The following is an 18,520-nucleotide window of genomic DNA, read 5'->3' as shown; positions in this document are numbered from 1 at the left end:
CTGGTTCTTCCCCTCTGCTAGGCTTTGTATACAGAGAACATTATGTTTTAGTGTGGCCAGCCTCCCTTTCAGAGAATACCATGTATTAGTCTCTAGCAGGCAGAGTCAACCTTTTGACATTGTGACATGATGTCATCTATAAAGTTCACACTTGAGAACTGTACAATTGAGTTGTAAAAATAAAATTGCAAAAGAAATATCTCATCATGTTTTAAGTGGGTGTATAATTTTGTGTTGAGTCAAATTCATCTCTATTTTAGGTTGCATGTAGCCTGTGGGCCAAGGGTGGGCCATGCCTAGAGCTCTCTGATTGTGTTCCTTTAGACTCTCTTCACTTTTAGTCAGGTCCTGTGTTGTAGAATATTATTTTAAGATGTGTTACATTTGTTTATGCTTGTTTAATGATGCAAAGATGTGTTGCATTCTTTTACATTACAGCTGTTTAACTCTGTGAAGCTGTGTTACTTTGCCTGTCTGAAACACCTGATTGGTCTGATAAAGAGCTGAACAGTCAATAGTAAGGCAGGAGAAAGGAAAGGTGGGGCTGGCAGGCCGAGAGGATAAATAGAAGGAGAAAAAGAAGAAAGAGCAAGAGAACAAGGAGAGGAGGACGCCAGGGACCAGCTACACAGCCACACAGCCAGCCACCAAGTAAGAGTGAAAGTAAGATATACAGAAGTAAGAGAAAGGAAAAAGCCCAGAGGCAAAAGATAGATGAGGTAATTTAAGTTAAGAAAAGTTGGCAAAAAACAAGCCAAGCTAAGGCCGGGCATTCATAAGTAAGAATAAACCTCCATGTATTTATTTGGGAGCTGGGTGGTGGGGCCCCCAAAAGAGCCAAAAGAGTGAAAAATACCAACAACAGTCCTGCTATCATTAAACAAGGCCTAGGTGACTCTGCTGAATTATGTTTAAGGCAGAATCATGAATGAAAGGTGGCCCCTGCAGTGCCAGTGAGGGTGCCTTGAAGCATCAGGAACTTGCTGTGAAGGGCACCTGAGCAGTGGCTCACAGGAGGTGGCAAAGCTTTGAAGTGGGCTGTGTGGTTTAGCCCAGCTGGTGCTGGTGTCCTAAACACCATTTGGTAGGAGCCCCTCTGGGTGCCATTTGCAAAGGCAAGACCACATTCTTCAACAATCCTCCCCTCTTTAGGGACTTCGAAGTTCACAGGCAGCTATTTCCTTTCACACCATGATCTCTCCTTGCCAGCAAGGCTTCATAGCCCCAGTTGCTGGGTCATTTGGTCAACACCCTTTACCCCTAATGTCACAATTCAACAATTTAGACAGCAGGCTTGGCTGGGGATGCTCCATCACAAAAGTGTCTACACGATCTTGGATTTTAATCTAAGGACAGGGCACCATACCCAGTGTGTCCTTTCCTTTCTGAATTCGCCTAAATCAGCTCACCACTCCAGTTTGGGACAGGCTCTTAGAGCTGTCAGAAGATATCTGCATCTTTTGTTTGTTTGTTTGTTTGTTTTTTTCAAGATAGGGTTTCTCTGTGTAGTTTTGGTGCCTGTCCTGGATCTTGCTCTGTAGACCAGGCTGGCCTTGAACTCACAGAGATCCACCTGCCTCTACCTCCTGAGTGCTGGATTAAAGGCGTGTGCCACCACTGCCCAGCTGGATATCTGCTTGAATCTCCCCAGGTAGCATCTGTGCCCACCTCACTCAAGGACTTCAATGGTGGGATTAGCTTCTATTTTTTCTGTTGGAACCAAGTCTCGGGTTTCAGAAAGTCACTGAGTGAAATGGGATCACCTCATCTTTGAAAGCAGTGAAGTCATTTCACTCAAACCCCTGAGGTCTGGTTAAGTGGTCTGTCAACATGGATATGGTAACCAACCCTCATCCCCATCCAACTGGAAGTAAAAGGCACCTTCTACCTAGCATGCTCCAGGATGCGATCTTCTAGGGCACATGACCCATTTCCATTTGTAGGGTGAATTCTCAAGGCCCTCAGAAGCCTGGCTCATCCAGCCGATGTCAGCTGAAGCTGAATGCTCAAATCAGAAACATGTGCTGAGATTGTAGGATAATTTTCGATTTCTAAATAATAGCATCCATCCCCACCACATCCCAGGGAAGAGGCCAGCCCTTGTGCTATGTGGCATTAAAGCTGGCTGTCCAGGACTCGCCAGAACACACGGTCCACTCTTGCTACTTGTGCATGAATTTCTTTCAGGAAACTTCTGTGGATACTTCAGAGAACCAGGGTGGTGGGAGTGTTTCCTCTTTTTCTAAGATGTTTCTCAGCACACAATTCAAGCTGTGCACTCTCGGGCCACTGGAGCCTGGTACTCACCCGGTGGAAGGGTTCATGATGCATCCTCCTTTCTCTGCAGCCGTTCTGCAGCTACAGCCCCTCTCCAGTGTGTCATGGTTCATTCCGAAATTGTGGCCCAGCTCATGTGCCAAGGTCACGGCAGCACCAAGAGGGCTGTCTGAATGGTCCTCAAAGGAAATACAAGAGCACAGATTTACAGTTCACATCTGCTTGGCCTTTTCCCACCCATCTTCTCATCCCGTGGCATTTTCCCATCATTAACACTTGGTTTAACTGAATCCCCCATAAGGCCCAATGCAGAGCCTTGCTATTATTAATTCTGAACATGGGAAGTCATTTGGCCTATTTCCTTAAGCCCATTTGGGGGTTCTTCCGGTGAAGGCTGTCTCATGAATACCTCAGGATTCTTTGCCATTCTCTCCTTTGCAAAACATCAGGCAAAAAAGTATTCCCAATGATAGAAAGAAGAGGCTACCTGATCAAGACAATGCTAAATGGAGGATGCTTTCAAATCATCTCTGAACAGCTAGACTTAATCCTCTCTCTTCCTTTCTGCCTGGTAGGGGAAAAGTCTGGGAAAGTTCTTGACAACCCACAGTAACAGCTGGTCATGAAACATAATTCATTGGAAGGCTGACTGAATTAAGATTATAATTCAGTTATGGCTCACTCTTGCTGGCCCTTTAAGCTGACCTTGGACAAAGAGAAAGCCCCATTCTCTGATGGAGTTGCTGGGGTTCATGTTAACCTTTGGCCACCAGCAAGCATTGCTGGCTACTTCCAGCTTACTGGAATCCTTGGATAGCTTGGCTCATATCCCAAGTAGACATTTAAAAATAACTGAAAATACAGTTACTTAACTTAACCTAAATCTGTTTTAATTAGCAGATGTGATTTATAGAAATTCTGCCAGTGAATGGAGTTTTGGAAAAGGTGTTTGGACCCTGGTGCAAATGAGTATCTTGCTTGAATTTTGGTTTGTGCTACCCAGAAAGAGATAACAGGTTTTCCAAAACATATCTAGAAGAGGATATGATAATTTTTTTTAAGAAAAATTCTTATTTCCAGTCTTCATGAGGACTCTGGGTAAAGGTGTGTTTCTGTGAGAGATGATGGATTTACTGGTGGTATCAAGGGCAGGGCTTTCTCACTAGCTCATTGTCTCAGACACAATAACAAGTCTAGGAAGCTAGTTGTTCTTAGATGAAGTTCCTGATAAATTACTTCATTTACATTTCACTGTTTCCTGTTGTAGGAAGTACTATAGACATGTTTAGGAAGTACTGTAGACATGTTTTAGGAAATAAATTTTAATAACGTGCATTGGTGGAGATAATGGTACTAAAACACATGGAGGGTGGAATTTAGTTAGCATACTTTGGCACAAAATTCAAAGAACTTTTTCCTCAAGAATACTCATCTGCTAGTTTTTCTGTTCTGTGGAACATCAGTTTTGTTTTTAATTGTTTGAGTTACTTTATATCAAGCATAAGTGATTATATAGAATCTATCTTAAGGATTACTGGTAATCCCTTTATACCTGCTTACAATGAGGAAGAACACATATTTTTGTGTGTCTGATAGCATGTCTGAATCAAGAGGTTTTTGTTTGTTTTATTTTTTTGGTTAGTTAGATACAAAGGCGTGGCTTTCAATTGCTAAGATTGACAGTTGACTTTATCGTGAAGAAGTGGAGACATGGTCTTAGAAGTCATATTTTTAACTCTGTAAGGGTTCCTCCCTTTTTGTCAACCACTTCCTTACTCTATAGTTGAGGGTCATTGGGTATAGTGATGATCACACCTAATACACAGGAGTCCAACTTCAGGATGCAGTCAGGGAAAGCTAGTGCAGATGTTTTAGGTCTGGGCAGGATGTTGTTTTGTTGCCTCATGAATCCAACAGAAGTTAAAGCTACTGTATGATGGCATTTCCACCCTACTTGATATTTCTCTGTGGAATAAAAAGGGTGTGTGTAAAGGCAATAATATCTAATTGGTGGAACCAATTTCTTTGAAAATTTTATTTATTTTTGATTATGTGTGTGCATGACTGTGTCTGTGTGTGGGTTTGTCCATGTGAGTGCAGTGGCTGTAGAGCCCAGGAAAGGGTACTGGGTCCCTTGGAGCTGGAGTTACAGGCAGTCAGGAACTGCCTGACTTGGGTACTAGAAACCAAGGCCAGGTCCTCCTGAAGAGCAGAACTGTCAACTCTTGATTGCTGAGTCATTTAGTCAAGCCCCCTTGATGATTAACTTCCGGCCTCGCTTGACCCTCATGGCCTGACATCTAAGCTGCATGTATTCTCACCTTTCTTGCCCATACTTAAAACAAATAGGATTTTCCCCCCTGTACGATTTTAAAGAGGGAATCATAGTATTTATTTCTGTAGAAACAGAGCAAGGAATAGGAGCTGCGGAGTCCCTCCACCCTGTCCTGTGGGACATGGGGTGCTTCAGCCCCATGCAGGGGCAGGACCCACTTTGCTCCTGAAGAATTCCATTTTGACTTCTAAACGTATTTGTGCCAATTTTAAGTGGCACAGTCAGTAGCAGCTAACCATGGAACCATGAAACTGAAAAGCACTCCCTCTTAAAACTTTACAATCTGTTCTATGAAAACATAGCTGTGATCTGACTCGAAATTAACCCGGCACCAGCAAAACCTAGACTTTCCAGTGACTTCCACGGTGGAGATCACCGGCAGGGCTTCCCTGTTCAAAGGAAATCTGAGAGGAGCTGGTTCAAGCAAGCCAACGAGTGGGTGCAGGCCCTCCACATAGGCTACCCACGCAGTGCGGGCTTGCATAAATTACCTACCACTGCTCCCAGACGGGAGGAAAATGTTTATGTACCATCACTAGGAAGATTAGATTAGGCAGTATGCAGAGAAAATCACACTCAGCAGAATGTAACTGTTTCCACCCTTTGCTACAACTGAACACCCACAGCTGCTCTCTATATGAAGGGTGGGGAGGGAGCATGGCTTCTCTAGAGGGCGACAGTGTATTTGTTTAATGGAGATGGAGGACAGGCTCTGAGGAGACTCCCTGTCTGAGAGACCATACCATGGTGGGCACTAGATTCTCAAGGGACAATCTGGTCTGAGAATCCCTTCTAGAACTTTCAGGAGGGCCAGCGTGGGAAGGAGCCTCCCGTTGGGCAGACAGTCTAAGTTCCTTCCATTAAACTCATAAGAAATCTCAAACATGCTTCTCGCTGTATTTCCTTTTACAAACATATATAGCCCCATACATGACAAAGTTACCCCTGTAAAGCAATAAACCTAGGCCTTTGCCTTCCAAGAATAAGGTTATGATAAAGACAAATTGTACTCTGGCCAGAAGGTATGGAAAGCATTTGCAATGGTACGTAGTGAAAAACCTCAAACTTCTGACTGTTGGGCGCAGAGGCAGAACCATCAAAAAATCACTTGAGCGGCAACATTTGGTGAGACCACAGTCTATCCCCCCCAAAAAAAACTGAGCATAGAAGGCAGCCCCCAGGCCCTGGCTCATCCCAAGCCCAGGAAACATTCCTGGATTGAAATACTTGGACCAATAGTCCCACTTGAGATATGTCTGCCTTCCCTGGGTAGCAGCTGTGTCCCCCATGTGTGGAAAAATAAATCATAAATATGGGTGGAGTAAGGACAGAGGTAAATTTAGAAAGCTTCACTGGAAAGGAGCTAATTTCATGAGGTCTGACAAGAGTAGGAATTTCCTGGGGGCAAGGGGAAATGAAACAGGGAAGACACTTCCTGGGCATCTTTGGCTTACCATGACAACCCCTCCAGACTGCTCTGCAGTGCACATGCTCATGATGGGTGCCATGCCGATGGTGGTTCCTTGGAAATAAACCCCACTGGAAAACAAAAGGAAGGACTGTCTTTAATCTCATGCATTAGGGATGCCTTTCCCAACATTTCAAATCTTGTTAGGCAGGCCTGCCACAGAATGTTCAATGATGTGAACAGCCCCAGGACTAGTTACTTGTGACTTTTATGTTTTTTTCATTACACTTTACGTTTCCAGTTGCAAGATGGTCCCATAATTCTTGTAGAGTTTTGTTGTCGAGACTCAGACAGTGGCCAGGCATCACTTTGTATTTCTAAGTTGCAGCCTGCCTGCTTCCTGATGGACTGGAGGGAGTTCTTCCTTTGAAACAATGCCTGCTGATAGAAAGGCTGGGAAGTCTTTGGGAGTCACTGCTTGCTAAAGGAAACAGGAGACACTTGGGAGTTTTCTGTTGTAGCTGGAGCTTGCTTTCCTGTGTAACTCCTCATCGCCAGACACGAAATCCTTCAAAGCGTTCTGCCAATATGGCTTTTGAGACTGACGCCGGCAGGAAGGCGATCACTCTGCTAGAGCCAGTACAGCGAGTAAGTGCCCACAAAGCCTTGGCAGCAGAGGAAGTTTCTGGAAGGGAACTTGGTGGCTTCTATGTAGGCGTCCTCCTATCTGGAATCTCAAACTGATCACGAATCTAATCACACCAAAGGACTGTTTCAGGCAAGTGTGTTAATCCCAGGCTCATGCATTCAAACTTTAACATTGTATTTGTTGGACTCGGATAAAGTAATCAAGTGACTTAGTCATGTTATGTTGGCTGTGTACCAACACAGACAATGCAGTGAGAGTTTGAAAAAGTCAAATATGAGGCCCGAGAGATGGCTGAATGGTTAAGAGCTGGCTACTCTTCCAAAGGACCTGGATTCCATTCCTAGCACCCAGATAACAGCTCACAACGGTCAGGAACTCTAGTCCTAGGGGATTCAGCTTCCTCTTTTGGCCTCTGTGGGTGTCAGGCACCTACAGTACATAGACATATATGCAGATAAACACTCACACATGAAATAAAATAAAAATTAAAGTTAGATATCTTCATGGTGACTATTTAGCTAGAGGTAGCAAATGTATAAATAGCATTGTTCCTTCTCTACTTCTGTTTCTTTTTTCTTTTTTTAGTTTTCTTTTCCTTTCCTTCCTTTTTTAAAATTTCCTTCTTTTATCAATTATCTCTCTAACTATTGCACTAGAGCCATCCCTTGTTATCTATGGGGATTAAATCTAGATCCTCTGAGGGTACCACAACTCACAGATACTCAATTCCTTGTATAACATGGCATTGTGTTTGCAAAAGAACCAATGTATCCATATAATCTAATCTCTTGATTATTTGTCCTTAATGCAATGTAAGTGCTCTGTCAGTCATTATACTGAATTATTTAGGGACAACAGGGATAAAGGTCTGTACATGCTCAATAAAAATAGAACTTTTGCCGGGCAGTGGTGGCACACGCCTTTAATCCTAGCACTCGGGAGGCAGAGGCAGGCAGATCTCTGTGAGTTCAAGGCCGGCCTGGTCTACAAAGCAAGTTCCAGGAAAGGCACAGAGCTACACAGAGAAACCCTGTCTCAAAAAAAAAAAAAAAAAAAAAAAAAAAAAAAGAAAAAAAAGAACTTTTTCTCTGAACATTTCTGGTTTGAAGTTGGTTGGATCCTCAGGCGTGGACCCCTCAGATGTATAGGGCCAACTATACACTCATATTCACAACCATTGTATTTACAGCTGTTCATATATACAGACCATATGAATGGTTACAACTATACATCTGAGTAAATAAGGTTAAAGAAGATGTTAATTTATTTCCAGATGTTTAGGTTGGACAGATTCCTCTAGTGGAAAAAAAATAAAAACAAAACATTCCAACTCAAAGTACATGAGATGGACTTTTAATAGTGCAGGATTGGTCAGTGCATAAAATGGGAAGCAATCGAACATATCCACAGGGACCCTGATGAAATGGCCAGAGTAATGATCAGGGAACATTGACCGACTGGGAGTGGACGGAGGCATTTTCTAAAGTGCACACAGGGCAGAACTATCTTGTCTCCTTCTCATAAATGTTCAACAAGCTAGATCTGATAGACCAAAGAACAGAAACCACCGTGTCTAGAGGTTTCACTTAAGTTACATGAGAACAAAAGAATAATAGCATAAAGTGCTTAAAGATTAAAATAAACATGTGCCATTTCAGAAAACATCTATTCCTTATAGATTCAGGCTAATATAGGGGCATTCTCTTCTTTTAAATGCAGAGGTGTCTGGAGTCACTCACCATGCGTTGCTGGACAGTCGCCCGACCCCACTTCATTTCATATCTCTAATGCTTTCTCTTCTTCTGTTTTTTTTTTTTTCTCAGCAGACAGACTCGCCAGAGCAATTTAATACTGGCCACTGTTACATTCAAATTACCTATCTGGGTCCTAGTAGGTGCCCTATGGATCCTGACTGGAAGAAGAATACAATGTCTGGATGGCACTTTCTGACTTGGAAAGTCAAAAAGAACTTCTCCACCAGAGGAGGAAGACCCTCGTGCTTCTCCGGGTACCTGACAATCTTCACTCATATGCCTTGCTCTCAGATTATGTAAAAACATATAGACTTTTCCACTAGTGATACACTGCTGTTTGAGGCAATCTTATTAAGACTAAGACCAGCTGCACGGTGGTGGCGCACGCCTTTAATCCCAGCACTCGGGAGGCAGAGCCAGGCGGAGCTCTGTGAGTTCGAGGCCAGCCTGGACTACCAAGTCAGTCCCCGGAAAGGTGCAAAGCTACACAGAGAAACCCTGTCTCGAAAAACCAAAAAAGACTAAGACCAGAAAAATTAGCACAGAGGAAAATGTTCAGTTATGGAAAACCAAAACAAACCAAGCCAGAAATGAGAGTCCTGCAGATGGACAGGAGACTTGCCCACTGGGTCTATGATGCCAGGTGGGGATGTGCTTGACCCCTGATGCAGGCTTGGAAGCCCTTTGGAGAAGCCAGTATGCTGTGTAGACAGATGTGGCTCTGGGTACCCAGAGGAGGTATGTGCAGATGGCATTGCATCTTGAATAGAGGACAGTACCTCTCACCTGATAAGCTGAGCATTGTCGTGGGATTTGCGAGGTAGAAGCTTTATCTTCCTCCAGTCCAGAAATTCATGGAGACTGGTGAAGGGGTCCTGGCTTATAGAGCATTTGTCCATGTCATTCCACACTTCCACCCCTACCAGCACAATCCGGATGTTCAGTGGTCTGTAAAACTAGGAAAATGGGCATCCTTGGAGGATCACATTATCAGAAACTTAAAAAGAAAATTAGAACCGATTTCATTGACGCTTATTGCTATAAGTCAGAAAAATCCCTCTCAGTGCATCTTTGTTCCCATGGCAACAGGATTTAAGTAGTGTCTGCTGCAAAGTAAAATGTTAGCTGGACTCTCTAATGCTGACCAATTTGATGCTAAAGTTATCAGCCATTTCTCCTGTCTGCCCATAGATGTATGGGAGGGTGCCTTTCAAGTGATTTGCTGTGATTTAAATGTGGGTGCAAGCTACCATTTTATATACTGTCAGTTAATATCTACTGCAAGAAAAAACAATGAGTGGGTGAAGATAATTCAGTCACTTCTGCCAAAAGTAAGAATTTTTTCGTTTTAAGTACAGTGTTCTACCTATGAGGTACTGAAGATGAATCTGAATTTCTCAGCAAAGACTCAGCTTTGGCTGACACCATTATATTCTGTTACCTATCAAGTTAGGAAGTTTAGTGCCTTCCAGAATAACAGAAGCATAGACAAAACCTTCAATAACTTCATGACCACATTTTTCTCACCATCCCAAGAAGTTATCTCAGCACTGGTAAGATGGGAAGATCTGTCATATGGAGTTCTTCTCACAGGAACTTGAGAAAGCTTTGAGCAGACCCACAGCGAATCTTCTCTTTCATCCCTACATATAGGCAGTAATAACTTCAACCAAAGCCCCCAGTCCATAGGCTATCAGGGGCAACTCTTCTAGCTTCCCAAGGATGGCTTGTCTCATGGGCAGTGTGAGTGGTTAGTCAACATGGAATGTACATCAGTCCATCCCAGGGTTGATGCTGATGTTCTTCTAGGCCCATAGTTCAGGACCCAAAGCAACTGTAGAGCTAAGAACTGTTATTGTTCCCATTTATAGACAAGACAACAAGGCTGGGAGGGAGCCCTGTAAAAATCACCCTTGCTCTACACTTAACAGCAAATTGACAGGGAGGCGACTCTGTGGTCACAACCAAGGTGGTAAGCACATGAGTCATCTTGTGGCCTATTAATCTTTTGATGCTGGTGACATACAAGTCCACATGTAACAAGAAGGTCCCCACCTTCTGAGATCCCGGACACACAAGGAGAAAGGCATTACAGCCAACTCCAGAGGGAAGCAGAGTCTCTAAGTTTCTAGAAACATCTGGCCAGCAAAGGAACAGAAATCCCAGCAGCTCTGCATGTGATAGTTAAGCATCATTCCAATGCAGTGAGCTGAGGCACAAGGAGCTCCCTAAGGCTGAGCCTCTGACCCCAGATTCTCAACCCCCACATGAGGCAGCCCATCTTTTCCCTTGCCGATCCCCAGAGTCACATGGTGAGTGCTGGGTCAGCAGCAGAACCCAAAGAACTCAGCTGGGGCACAAATGATGTCATAGGCTACACTGATTGCAGTGGTCCAAGTCAGGGTTAAACAGATAACAGAAAACCATATGAAATTAATACATTAATGAGACAATTACATAAGCAAAATGTTGTCCCATGGTGTGTTTTTAATCAAGCAGCACATGACTTGTGCCGGTTTGCAAACTTCTAGCCCAGGTTATCCAGGAAAGACCATTCCAGGATCATTCTGAATGATGCCTGCTCATGCCAGGGGCACCCCTCAAGATGATGTTCCATACTGTGTCATATGCAAAGGCCACAGTAATTGGAAAACAAATATTCAATGCTGGTGTTTATGCCAGTTTTCTAAGATATTTCTTTAGGACCAGATATCCTGAGTGGTCTTGAGGGTTGTCTTCTGAGAAACGGACACTGTTTGCCTCCCAGAAGTATTGAGTGGAAGCAAGAACTAATGTCTGGCCAGGCCTAACCTATCATCTTTCTCAGCACTAACTCACCAGCAAACCAAACAGGGAGGATTTCATACCAATGGAGAGCTTGTCTTTCTCTGAGAGCCCTCCCGAACCACATCCTAGCCCAGATTTCAGACTTAGTGGGTTCTCTAAGGTTGGTACTGTTGGTTAACTTCCATGTGCGCTATGCCTACCACAAGCCATTATTCACCATCCCTTGACTACCTTCTCTGGATGTTCTTCCTTGGTTTACCCACAGGCCATCTTGGTTCTTGTCAGTGAAGTATAATAAACGTAAGTACAGCCCTGGCTCGATGCCAAGGTACATTCTAAGCCCAGGCTTAATCCACTAAGTGACCCTATGCTGGGAACTGTTATTGCTCCCATTTTAGAGTCAAGACCCTGAGGCTTGGAGGGGCCAGCTACATTACTCAAGATCATGACTGCATGGCTGGACTGGCACACAGACAGGCTGACTCTGATGTCATGGTTTGAACCATTAAAACTGCCTCCCGCACATGAATACCGTGACTGCAGACTTTGAGAAAAGCTCATGGGCCTATGTAGGACAGACAGAGCTTGGCAGTTGCCTGCCTGGCTCAGAGATCCCAGAACGTACGGAGACACAGTCAGAGACACAGATGAGTGAGTCTCTTATCTACACAACAGCTAAAGATGTCTCCCATCAGTTCATGCAAGAGCATGGCACAAGCAGAGAAAAGAAAGATTAGGATGGCCTCACCCTAGCTCAGCTGCTCGGGGGTCACCACCAGGCTTTAGGCACGGCGCATGCTACCATGAATCTGGTTAACTGATATGCTATCCCACTGAGCAATAGCATCAACGGGAAGTCCAAGGAATGCTGTGTTGGAGGGGCCCAAGTTTTCTGGAAGGAGTGGATAAGAAACGAGGGAGGCAGAGTTCCCTAGGGTCCCAGGAGAGCTTGCCTTCTTCAGGCAACCGGCTCAGGAAGAGGGAAAGAGTGTGGTCACATGAAGGCTGAAGAAGTTCAGAGTCATCAGAGGAGGGCTACTGAAGTCACAGCTTCAGAAGGCTGGGTGGGAGCGAGGGCTTCACGATGCAAACCTTCCTCCCCGGATGCTCACTCTGCTGCTCCTGCTACAGTGTAACCAGGACCCGGGAACAATGCCTCACAGTTCTTTTCTAGAAGCATGGCCATCAGGCACACATTCTGTTTCTGTCATCTGGGACTTTCTGACCCTCTTTAGAACCTCACCTTTGTCGCCGAGTCACTTCTCTGTCTCCCAGTCTGGTATTTTCTCTTTTTTCCCCAAACCAGCACAGCTAAACAGTTATTAATTTAGGATGCCCAACCGAGCCAAGATGTCAGCAAATGAGGAAGTGGTCACTGAGACAAGTCAACGAGTTTTGGGCTAAGAGTCTCCCGCGAGTGTAGTTACAAACTGAAACTGGGAAGTCTGATGTTGCCCGGAGCCGTCAGCCAACAGCTGTGGATACAGAGCTGCCCAAGGAGCCTGGGCTTTCTCTCCAGGGTCTCTAGGAGCTGTTGAGAGGTGGGCAGGAATAGCCCGGCTAAACGTGTCTGTGTGCTCAGTGAACTGGCTCTGCTCGCCCTTCGTCCAGGCTGGCACACTTGACCGAGCCCACCAGGGCTTCTAGGGACAGACTGTTCTTTAATGACTACCACAGGCCATTAACAAACCCCTAATTGCTCATTTTCAGTTTTGTGAACCGAAGCAAGATATAACCTAAAAATAATATATAAAGAGAGATAAAGGCAGAGGGTCAGATACACTGCTCCTTAATGGAGTTTCAGCCATTTCTAAAATGCTTCTGAAAATGGCTTTGGTTCCCACTGATCAATGAGATGTGATTGGATCATGAAGACTCTGACCTAATCAATGATTGCTACCTGGATGGAGTAATACTAAGAGGCTATTACCAAGAGGTGGGACCGACTTTAAGGATTACAAGGGTGTGTCCTGAAAAGACACACTTGGGGACCACTCCTTGCCTTTCTCTGCTCCCTGGTCACCATGTGTTGAGCAACCCTGTTCCACCATGTCCTCTCTGCCATGATAGTCCAGAGCCTTGGAGTCAGCCTGAAACGCCCAAAGCCAGAAGGCGAAATAAACATTCCCTCCTCCACAGTTTTTCTTACAGGTATCTGGCACACTGATGAAAAAGTAATCTAACATGGTGACTGAGCCAGAAGTCAGCTTCTGGGCTCTGACAATGCTCACCTTCTAGTCCACATTGGAGCATTGTGAACTTCATACTGGAGAGCAAAGAAGAGGCCCAGCTACCACATTCTCAAAGGTTCAATGCACCCTCCTGGGATTCCGTCTAATGCATTGTCCAAAATTCTCTTAGGTTAGAGCACTTCCCAGCAAAGACATGATCCTAGAGGTAGCTGAGTCCCCAAGGCCTCCATAGTCTGGACCAGCTAGGGCTGGGGTCCCCTAAAAGCTGCCCAGGGCCTGGAAAGGACCTGCTCAGAGGACTGGACACTCAGAGGACCAGCACAGGACCCAGAGGCAGATCTTGGTGTCTCTGTTCATCCAGAGGAAGAGCACTTAACTCTCTCAACCTCATTTCCAAACATTGACATGATTTGAGGGATTTAATTACCTGTAAAGGAACTTACCTTGTCAACATGATTAGCGATCTCTATTAGTCGCTGCTTAACTTTCTCCAGATCTTTTCCTTGCCTCTGAAACTAAACAATTTGAAATGCCAGCATTAATATCGATAAGAATATCAATCAGGATTCCTCTTCCCAGGTCCCAAGATGTGAAGTCTTGGGCTTTGGGGGCACCCTGTACTCTGTGTGTGTGTGGGGGGGGGGGTGTCCACATTTACAATGCAAGGAGCTGACATTACGCCAGATAGTTTCCCCAGCTGGGGAGTCCCTGCAATTCCCTACAGCTCACTCAAGCCAAAGACTCATATGGTAACTTCTGCAGCTCTTCCAGCCTCATAAATGATGGAGGCAGGGACATGTTTTGGCAACGAGAAAATGGACAACGGGAAGGGCTGTCCAGGGCCACTTTTCATATCATCATCTTGATTTTCACTTCCTGAGAAATTTCCTTTAGATTTGTTTTTAAACATTAAATATGAGAAGCAAGAAAAGCTCATGGCAACATGACCAAGAAGGAGAATGGAAAAAAAGTTAACAAATTCCCCATTCTCTCCTCTAAGTGGACCTTCCAGAATGGGAAGAGTTTTCTGAGAAATTTTCAAGCTGGTTTCACTCACATATGTTGAATGAGTTTAGGAGAAAATTGTCACCAATTTATAATATGTTAATAGGATGGTAAGAAACCACAGGGAAGATAATCTAAAGAAAATTAATTTAAAATGAAGTGAAAGAAAAAAAAATCAACAGTGTAAAGCCATTTCACAAGAGGGAAGGATTTCTCTACCATGTCTAGCACTCATTCATTCATTCATTTATTCATTAATTCAGATTAAGGCACACCTAACTTTTCCCAAAATGTCAGAATGTAATTTAAAGCCATCCATCACTTCCCCTAGATAATTCTCCTTACCTAGAGAGCTTAGCTACAGAGAAACACTGTGGGTTCTTTTTTGGGGGGGGGTAGGTGGGTACACTTTGCAATTATTTTATTACACTAGATACATATTGAATAGTCTCTGCTTTCTCAGATTGGAAAAACACAAATGGAATGCTCGTCTCCAAGGTTTCTAAGAACACCTCGGCAATGGAAGTCAGGTTAGTCCTAACCGGCTAAGCACCTCCTCTTATGTCCTTTTGAAACCAGCTGTACTGAGATGGTTCACAAGTGCTTACCTCTCGGTTGTCGGCCACAATAACCAGCTCTACATACTTGGTCATCTTAAGAGTCTCTCTTTTATGCTGCCAAAAGAGAGAGGTTAGTTTGCCTTAATACTTCACTGGGGCTTCCAGAACATTGTGCATGTCTCTCAAAAAAATAAATAAATAAAAGCAAACAAGACAACAACAATAATATTTGGAGGGGAGACTCTTCCTCTCTGGACTTTGTGGCTGTGTGTCATCCAGAAATTGACTCCCAGCCCCAGTGATCTTTTTGTGAAGCCTCAACAGGGGTGATCCTGTTTCCACTTTCATGTGGGAAGTCCTAAAAAGGTATAAGGTTCTCGTTGAATCACTGATCGTGGGTTTGAAAGAAGTCAAGGTCATTTTTCAAACAAAAGGAGCACCTAAACAATGTCAAAGAACATTCTAGAACCAGAGCCAGCCAAAGGCTTGTTGCCGCAGATTCCATGAGGATGGGAAGATGACTGAAGCAACACTGGAGTCACTGTGTCCCTTGTTCTTTTATGGCCCACGTACATTTGCTCCATGATTTGAGGGAAGGGGAGAAGACACTGTGTAGGGAAATGTGTGATCCCTCTGGGAAAATGCCGAGTTCTTTCTGGGGAACGGATGCTTGTGGCCAACCAATTAAACATCTAGTTTGAAGCAGCGGAAGACTGGGCCGAAGGGCAGTGGTGGGGTGGTGGGGTGGTGGGGTGGTGGGGTGGTGGGGTGGTGGGGTGGTGGGGTGGTGGTGGTGGTGGTGGTGGTGGTGGTGGTGGTACATCCAGACAAAATACAAAGGAGCGGCAGAGAGATGAGGAAGAAACAGTATTTTTAAAAGAATGACATTGAGGGTTGGGATTGGCAAGAGCGGAGTGGCTGAGAAGAATATGGAAACTGTCTATCCGGGTACACTCAGCAGTGGGGACACAGATGCAAACGAGACGGCCTCTGAGGCAGGTTACATTTTAATCAAACTTCCTCAGAAAGCATTTACACTCTTCTGTAAATTACTGGGAGGATCCCAAAGGCATGTTTTAGGGGAAATAAACCAATTCATGGAGGGTGGTCTCCAAAATCAAACACTGAAAACAGAAAAGCAAAGCCTTCTGCTTCTGCAATAACACACAGTTGGAGGAAGTGGGGGTTGATCTCGTCTCTGGTCCTCCCGACTGAAATTGCTGGTTTATGACTTAAGTCTCATACAGGGCTTGAGCTGAACACTCACTGTTACAACCACTTGTCCAGACAAAAGCAAAAGGGATGAAGGCATGCTTTGAATCAGGTTTCCAGTCACATAATCCGGAGGGAAACATCTTTCATAAAACAAATCTCCACCAGGCCAGAATCTTCCAAACAGATTTTTACAAGAAAAATGTTTGTATTATAGTGGTGTTCCCGCTTGCTGCCCAGCTGTGCTGATTCATGAATTTAGGTGTCCCTGAAGAAATCTGGAAACCTCATGGAGGAAGGAAAATGAAGTACCATGAAAGGTATAATTTCTCACGCTTCTACAGCGCTGCAAGGAGAAACCGTTGGGCTAGGTAACTGTATGTACAGGCAGGCTTCACGGTGCTAACTAGGAATTCAGAAAGCCAAAAAGTCAGTCCCCATGTGTGCTCAAAATGAGACCCTTCTGGAAATGTGCTTCTTCCTTCCTGAGGGGGCAAGAAGTAGAAATCTCCTTAGCCTTTCTCTCTCCCCACTCCATCTCCCTGATGTGTGCATATATGTATGTTTATGTGTTTGTATGTGTGCTCCTTCGTGTGTGTGTGTGTGTGTGTGTGTGTGTGTGTGTGTGTGTGTGTGTGTGTGCATGTGGAGGCCAGAGGTTGCTGGAAAATGTCTTCCTCTAACCCTTTCCACCTTGAGATTTTGAAACTTGGTCTCTCAGTAAACTGGGAGTTTATCAATTCAGTTAGGTTGGTCTGCCAGTGAGTCCTTGGGACCCACCAGTCCCCACTCCTCTACCAGTGCTGGGGTGACAGGTGCATGCTGGGTGCACCTGCCTCTCTACATGGGTGCTGGGCGATCTGAGCCCAGAACAGAATGCCCTTCACTATTGAGCCACCACTCCAGCTCCCAGGAATCAATTTCTCTCTCCTTTCCCTCCCCGCTACAATACCCTGTTCAACTATAAACAAATTCAGCCAATTACGCAGACAAAAACATGGTTGTGGAAATGGAGAAATAAATTAATCTCTCATGAAAAACTCATCAAAAAAGGGCTGGTTGCTTAGGCATTTACACTTTTCAGACTGCGGAGGGTGAAATCTAGGACCAGAGGACATTTCCAACTGGCCTTGGCCCATCATTTAGAAAACACACAACCCCAGATAATGAAAACAAACACACGAATACAATTTTCCTGTCTCTGCAGTTTTTGGAGAAATCCACATTTTCTCATGAATTCAGAGAATTGCAAGCTCAGAGAGAAGTTTAACCACATTATAATGAAAAGCCACAGGGGAGTGGCCGGCTCCCTGAAGGAGAGGTTTAAATTACCTCCATGTGATCGCTACCTATCTAGGCTGTCCAGTTTTAAAAATATATATTTGAAATTTGTGATATGGGCAGCAACACTGGAAACTGCTTGATTGACTGAATTTTCATTCTGCAGGACTGTGAACAAAAGCTTTTCCCAGGCAGGAACCCAAGTCTCTGAGAATGGACCAACAATTTCAGCTCCAAGGTAGGGACAGAGGTGGAGACAAGGTACCCAGGAAGGAACTAGTTCCTAGACCACTGTGAGTCAACCCAGCCAAGTGCCCAGAGGCTAAGTATCCTCTGAAGAGCTTGCTGTGATGTCTGGCACAGAGAGTTTAACTCAAGTAAGGAAAACAAGGGGAGACCAAGGCTATCAATGGGTTTCCACAGCAAGCCTGTCTTCTTATGGCCAGATCATTGGCGTATATTTGCTCATCCCTGAGTGTCCTCTGGGAGCTTGCTGTGTGCCTAATGATGGGTTAGGTACTGGAGATATAGGGATGGACAAGACCAAGGCCACTCACTGCCTTCATGAAGCAATTCTTTTCTCTGCTCTTGGGATGTGTGGTTTGATTTTCTTATTAGCAGATTTAGCCTGTCTCTCTCACAAAGCTTACTAAGGTGGTTGCTAAAATCCCTTTCTATTCTTTCTGTTTGTTTGCTTTGAGATGTGGTCTCATGTAGCCCAAACTAGCCTCTAACTTACTATGGAGCTGAGGCTGACCTTGAACCCCTGATCTTCCTGCCTCCACCTCTAGAGTGCTGGGATCACAAACATGCACCACCGTATCCAGTTTATGCAATGCCAAGGACACACACTTGTGTGTGTGAGGTGAGCACCTTACAAACTGAGCCATATCTCAAGCTCCCCCTTTCCTCTCTTGCAGGCACATGGAGAGGGATGGAGTCCAGGCAGGTGAGCCGAGTACCAACACATATGAGGCTGGACTTAAAAATCCCCAGAGAGAAAACTATGACACTCCTGCCTTCCAGAAGCAAATGGGGCTCTCACTACAATCTAACAGAG

General features: G+C 44.7%; 1 protein-coding gene across 1 annotated transcript in view; it reads right to left on the bottom strand.

The window, feature by feature from the left end:
- Window positions 1–18,520, bottom strand: part of Adam12 (ADAM metallopeptidase domain 12) — a 319,985-nt gene that overhangs the window by 70,880 nt on the left and 230,585 nt on the right. The window contains exons 7-11 of the mRNA XM_028868879.2: window positions 15,016–15,081; window positions 13,846–13,917; window positions 9,210–9,379; window positions 6,067–6,151; window positions 2,308–2,456 (exon numbers count right to left, since the gene is read on the bottom strand). Coding sequence (XP_028724712.1) covers window positions 2,308–2,456; window positions 6,067–6,151; window positions 9,210–9,379; window positions 13,846–13,917; window positions 15,016–15,081 — 542 coding nt within the window. The remainder of the gene's footprint in view (window positions 1–2,307; window positions 2,457–6,066; window positions 6,152–9,209; window positions 9,380–13,845; window positions 13,918–15,015; window positions 15,082–18,520) is intronic.

The sequence above is a fragment of the Peromyscus leucopus genome, chromosome 1 (assembly GCF_004664715.2).
Source record: "Peromyscus leucopus breed LL Stock chromosome 1, UCI_PerLeu_2.1, whole genome shotgun sequence".
Lineage (NCBI taxonomy): Eukaryota > Metazoa > Chordata > Mammalia > Rodentia > Cricetidae > Peromyscus > Peromyscus leucopus.
The sequence above is the reverse complement of the archived record's forward strand: the minus strand, read 5'-3'. Positions and strand labels throughout refer to the sequence as shown.